This window comes from Metopolophium dirhodum, chromosome 1 (assembly GCF_019925205.1).
Source record: "Metopolophium dirhodum isolate CAU chromosome 1, ASM1992520v1, whole genome shotgun sequence".
Taxonomy (NCBI): Eukaryota; Metazoa; Arthropoda; class Insecta; order Hemiptera; family Aphididae; genus Metopolophium; species Metopolophium dirhodum.
In genome coordinates, this window is record NC_083560.1 from 64,486,673 (window position 1) to 64,493,362 (window position 6,690).

At 30.6% G+C, this 6,690-nt stretch overlaps 1 protein-coding gene across 1 annotated transcript; it reads right to left on the bottom strand.

The window, feature by feature from the left end:
- Positions 1-252: 252 nt before the first annotated feature.
- On the bottom strand, positions 253-3,655 carry LOC132936867 (uncharacterized). Its single transcript, XM_061003652.1, has 3 exons — positions 3,168-3,655; positions 2,937-3,055; positions 253-1,176 (listed from the first exon to the last, which is right to left on the bottom strand). Exon 3 carries the CDS (start codon positions 1,127-1,129, stop codon positions 794-796), a length of 336 nt encoding a protein of 111 aa, XP_060859635.1. The 5' UTR covers positions 1,130-1,176; positions 2,937-3,055; positions 3,168-3,655; the 3' UTR covers positions 253-793.
- Positions 3,656-6,690: the final 3,035 nt, after the last annotated feature.

Genomic DNA, 6,690 nt, shown 5'->3' on the forward strand with positions numbered 1-6,690 from the left:
ATTAAAATGCTTAAGAATATGCAAAAATATGCAGTACAAAAATGCTAAAATATATTCATTATTATGTAGTTATTAGTTAATACACCATGTTAAAATATACAACGTAAATTAGTCGTAAATATTACAAAAAATAAACTTTTACAGATTTAAAAATATATATTTTTAAAATGAACCATGTTATATAGTATCTTAAGTTTTGTACTAATATTTTGTTCTTTGGTATTAGGTAAAAACAACAAACACGATCGACACTAAAATAATAAAATATTGTGTTTATTTACTTTGTACATTATTTATAATATTTATTTATTTTTTAGGTCAAAAACTTTCATATAAGTTGACATGAAAAATCATTAAATACAATTAATTTTCAACATAACTTTTTATTTATGTATTTTGAAAACAATATTAATCTGTACATTATCTTCACAAACATACATTATATTTTATTCTGTCATATATTATTAGAAATGCCATAATTGTACAGTTTTGTATAAAAAGTGCTCAAAATATCAATAACACATAATATTATGATTATGATATGTGATCATTTTCAAGTGCTTATAGAGGAATGATCGTAAAAAATCGTATGAGACAAGACTGGTACAATTTTGGGAAACTCACAAAGAATTTTGGGCGCCGGTTGGATTTACTCGTTAGGATACATTAATTAATCAAACAGAATCTTATGCAACATAAATCATATGATATACTAGTACAGTTGGACATGCCATCGTTTAAAATGCAACATAATTGATTGAGAATTATTATGATTGCGGTAATTTTTCGCGTTTTACAGGTTTTTGACAATAACGCCAATCAGTACCCACGCGACCATGGCTATGGTTAAGACAAGCACGAACCGCGTCTTTAGTGGATCCCAGGGTGACGATCTGACCGCTGGGCATTTTGGCTGACACGTGTCCGGCGAGCCATCTTCGGGAGACTGATCGCCTGACTGATGGTTGCTATTGCCGTTCAGACCGCCACCGCAGCATCCGGTGACGACGACTGCATTCATCGTGGTACCGGCCACACGGTCCATTTCGATCGACGGTTTCTGTACTCCACCAACATCGTCATTTGGGTTACACGCCGAGTTATCGTATCCGTTTCTGCAGTTGTCCATATCTACGAAGTTTGATATTTTTTGAAGCGTAGATTGCAAATAATTTACTAAATAAAAAAAAAATGAACAGTTAATATCAATACTGTTCAACGATGAATCGCGGGAGTATTTACGGTGATTAAAACCTTTGCCCACGCCAATAAATATAATATAATATTTGCTTAACGAAACAATTGACATGGCTTATACGTATTGGCTTGTACCTACATAATACGGTGCTTAAATTTTAAATTGTTAGTTTAGTTAGTATACGTCATGCTATATAAGAGTAATGGAAACATTGGGAAATGCGTCACATATAGGTAACGTACGATAAAATACTTGGTAATTTATTGTTCGCTATCTATTGATTCATAATATTTTTAACGTTAAATTAAAAAATACTGTAGTAATACATATTTTTGTCGATTTTGCGGTATTACAATATTTTTATAATGATTAATATTTCTAATCATATTAAACATTTACATATAAATACACAATATACGTATATCTAAAGTTAAAAATGAAAATGCAATGGATGCAATTGTTTTCAAATCCAACCTGCTGTAAATATATGTTTGTAGATTTTTTTTTTTTGTCTAACAAATCGAGTTCCCTATAAATGCATGATAATTTTGAATCAAAAACATATCCCATTCCCATATAGCATAAAATCAACTGTACATATATCTAGTATTATAGGTAACTAAGGACGAAAGCCGTCCGTCCTACTCGTTCGCGTGTGAGAACTATTCGTCTGGATTTCTCGTACATAATATATTATGTATTTTAAAATAGCGATAAATTTAGTGTAAGACTTTTGTTCCGCTCACAGCGGTGAAATTTTAAGGAGAACTTATACTTTATACGCTTGCCCGAGACTCAAGTGCCGTACCACGTGTGCGCTAGATGCCATCACCGTGTCGATTTTACCGGTTCGTGATTAATTAATTATTTTAGCTTCGTATTGTTCAATTGTTGTTAAACTTTGCGCTGCACTTTGTCAATGTCGTTTAAATATTTGAACGCGTGAATATGTACACAGACGCGATAATATTGCGCAGCGCTGAAATAATAATAACCGTGCAAGACCGGAAGTCTATTATATTATAATGGTTGCGCTCGGTGAAATGGTAAAAGAGAGAAATCGACGGCGACATTTCCGTACTGTGAAGTTGCAGCGGCGATTCCGTTCGACCTATTGGTTTATGAATATTTTATAAATAATATGATAAATTATGAAATTAAAAACCACTAAACGCGTATCGTACTTGCACATTTATAAATAAATTATATTATAATATACGTAGTATGTATTATGTATACATATAGAAACACGGGCAGAGTCTGTACAGAGCCATGGATGAAATCCTCTATACCCACAGGGTAGTTATAATATTAAAATAATACCAGCATTCGTATGAGATTTGTTGTTTTTAATATTATTATGTTTGGAGGTATGTGCACATGCAAGGCGCAACATCCAGTGAGACTATAATATATATGCATATAAGTACAACAGGCGAGTCTAGATTAAGAGGGAGCTTGGTCCCGGGTGCAAGCCCCCCCCCCGGATATACCAAGTATCTATATATTACACGTACAGCAAAAATGATTATTTTAAATTAAATTTAAAAATAAAATGTTTTTCTATGACTTACAAAATTATAGAAGGCATGAAAATAAAAATGAATTCATAGATGTGACCATCAAATGCATGGTAATAAATTGCAAAAAATGAACAATAATATAATATAAATACGATACGAGGGACGACAATTTACTTTAAATGCAACGAAGTACCTAAGTAACACTTGACACTTACTTATTTGTACTAAACAGTGTTTTGTGGCGTGGTTATTCTGGACGCTGACAGTGGTTCGGATTTATTCGATCCACAAGATCTTTCCTAGGTTCTTGTGTTTTCACGTTGTCACTCGTGAACTACAAAAATAATAATAATTATTATTATTGTTAACAATATCGTTCGTTCATAACAATATAAAATCGGATCGCAGAGTTGGTATATATTTTTTTATGAAACTTGTATACACACCTTGACGACGACGAGGATGACAGTAAAAATAATTATTATAATATCTTAGTACATTACAATATTTTATATTGTTGGATTTTGGTAAATAACAACTGTGGTGGCTCGGTGTGTACGCGTTTATGACCACCACACACATATATAATACGATTAAGCACTGCGACTGACGGCCGTCTAACCGCCGTGAACAGTATTTTATGTTGCACACGGTGATAATCACGCGGTTTTATTTTGTAATAATAATAATAATAATAGTAGAAGTAGTAATAAAAATAATAATAATAGTTATACTGATGATAATAATATATTATAATAATTGTTATTTCCTGTTGATCGCAGCAGCGACGTTTAATAATAATAATATGATGATGATGATGATGATCGACCGCCGTGCGCCTCCTCCTCTGCCGCCGCTACCTATACGTTGTTATCTTGCCCGCGCACGAATATAACGCGATCGCTGTTCGAACACTCTCGCCGTACTGCCGACCCATCGTCTATCGATGTGTGTAGGTACCTATTGGCTACCTACCATACATACACCACACATTTTTACATACGTCCTACCTATATTAGTGCATCACGAAAATTGTATACATCATTTCAACGTGAAATTATTGTCAGATCTTCTTGATACACCCTGTATACCCGCATTTATAATCATAATATTATTCTGGTCGTATACTGCAACGTAATAATAATATAAATAACACAAACACGGTTATGTCGCTGTACGTTGTATTTAATAGCTGGTATAAGGTTGGTAGGTCGTACCTGCAGGTCTCCGGCGAAAGTAACATTTTTCTACCGGTTTCTTACAAACGACTCGTCGACTTCTTGTATATACTATATAGAATATAGATGCACCGACTGACGCCCTAAGCTGTTTTACATAATGTCTTACGCTTCGGATGAAGACGATGTTATTTATATTTTGTGTTTTGGTATTATGTTATCGTTATGCTAAGTAGAAAACGTTATAACACGAAAAACAGTTTTAAAAACCGTCAGAATGTTTTCAAAAACCTTTGGTATTTACACCATAAGACCATATTATTATAATGAATCAAAGTTTTTTTATTAAATATCCATCGCACCTATATTAAACATTCGAATTTGGTCCGAATTTAAGTTCTTACGAAAAACTTTGAAAGTTCAAAAATGTAATATAATGTCATATAAATATATAGATTATAGATTATGTAGTACAATAGTATTTATAATATGTTTACATTTATGTGTAATACATTTTTTCTCATAGGTACCTTATTTTACTCATGTATACAAATATAATATACCTGTGTATCCAGATACTTGGTTCTTAATACTACATTATATTGTTATAAGAAATATATAATATTATAACTTATAAAAGATACATAACATTTTATTTATATTTTAATGTAACATTAGTTTTAAAATATAGTTCATATAGGTACCTACTTGTTATTTGTAGATATTTTTTTTTAGATATCAAGATTAGTGACTATTTGCGTTGTCATTTTTGTCTAATAGTTCTTGCCGTTCTGGCGATAAACCTAAATTATTTAGAAAACAATTTTCCAGCGCACTGTATATATTAGGTATGTCATATTATATTCGTACCTATGTTCCCACATAAAATTTCAGAAAAAAATAAAAATATTATCGTATTCAATATTTGTTCTATAATAGTTTAGACAATATACAAAACATTACAATTAACATTTTTATATTTGAATATTATTTATGTAAATATTTATACTTGCTATGACTTTGTGTATTTTAAATGTGTTAGATTTAATTTTTGGAATTTTTTTTACTATATATTTATATTTTTACTCAGTTACTCTAAGAACTTGTAATATAGTATTTACAAACGTATAATTAATATTATAAATAAAATAATACACAAATAGTATTTCTGTAAATGCCTTGAAAAATAGTTATCATAATAATATAATATTGCGAACATTGAACAGATTTAAATTTTTAAATTATTATTCTTTCGAACAAACTTTTGAATACATATTATAAATTATAACTAATAAGATAATTCCTCATGACATACTATAATATACTATATAGCCTCGTGTTTACTAATGAACACGGTTTTAGTTATAATATATTTAAAACAGAAAATCAAAATCAATAAATATTATATATTTATATAATATAGTGTATAGCATATGATACTAAACACAACACTCACATACCTAGTGTCAACCAAATCCAGACATGATAGGAAAAACTGGTTTTTGGATGGGCTACAGCTCGAGGGGGGGGGGCTACAAAACACTTGTGAATCGTTGCATTTGAAAAATGAACTCTGTGTAATTTAATTCAAGTTTATGATTTTATGATAATTTTATTGTTTTCCATTAGTAATACTTTGTGTTTAAAATTAATTTGTTTGCTAACCATGAATTGGAGTTACCTCCTCATTAGTGGCAGTATTAAACTATTAAAGGTTTATGTGCCTTGGGGCGTTAATATAATAATTGCCGAGTTTAGCGAGGACAATAGAAAAAAGGGTTTAAAACATGCGTATATTGTACATAAACCATCGTCCAGCATACAATATGTGCTTAAAGTTTTTACATGCACTGAATAGTCTTTACATGCCTGTAGATATCAAGATTTTTTTCCGCTGTTGGAACTGGCCCCGATGTAGTTACCAATGTAAAGTTTGTATTTGTTAATATTATAACTCACAAATATTAGGTAACTTTTTTAAGCCATACTCATTCTCTAATATATTTTTTTTAATGAACTACTCTTCAATTATTTAGAACATCTGCTAGACTGCAGGCTATACCTATATTTGTGTAAAATAATGATACTATTTATAGTATAGTGATATATCATTCTAATCGTTGTTTATTTTAATTCGTGTGGCTTGAATGCGATAATACCGTTTAGTAATATTCATTTGAATGTATTTAATTTTAACATGCAATAAACATAAGTAGGTACCTACATAACATTAATTAATAGTTGTATTTAATTTTCGATTTATAAAATATTAAATTAAAGCTTCCACTCTAACCTGACCAACCACCTAAAATCTATAATATACTATCTATCTATTCGTGATATCCCAGGTGGTGACCTCTGGAGATGTTTAAAACGGAAATGGTGTTTTGACCTTCTAATAGCGACTAAAATCAACCACTCAACGCCATGAAGATTTCTCAATCATTATGAGAAATCAATCAATGACTACTTTATATAATTCATTCTTTTTTACTGTAAAATAATTGTTTACATAAAATGACATTATATTATAATAAACATTAAAAACTTATTGCATACGAGTCTGCAATGAAATACCACATTTTATGTCTTTGTTGTCCTTGCTATCATATGTAGCATATAGCCATGTGCGTAACTAGGATTCAATAGTTACAGGGGCTAGAGTCCTAGAAAACCAAAGTGTAAAGGGTACCTATTTAAATATAATAAAATAATATGTAATATTATGATGGGCCATAGCCCATTGGGGCGTTATATAAGCTTGAAGCTAATATGCAATAAGCGGATAAGC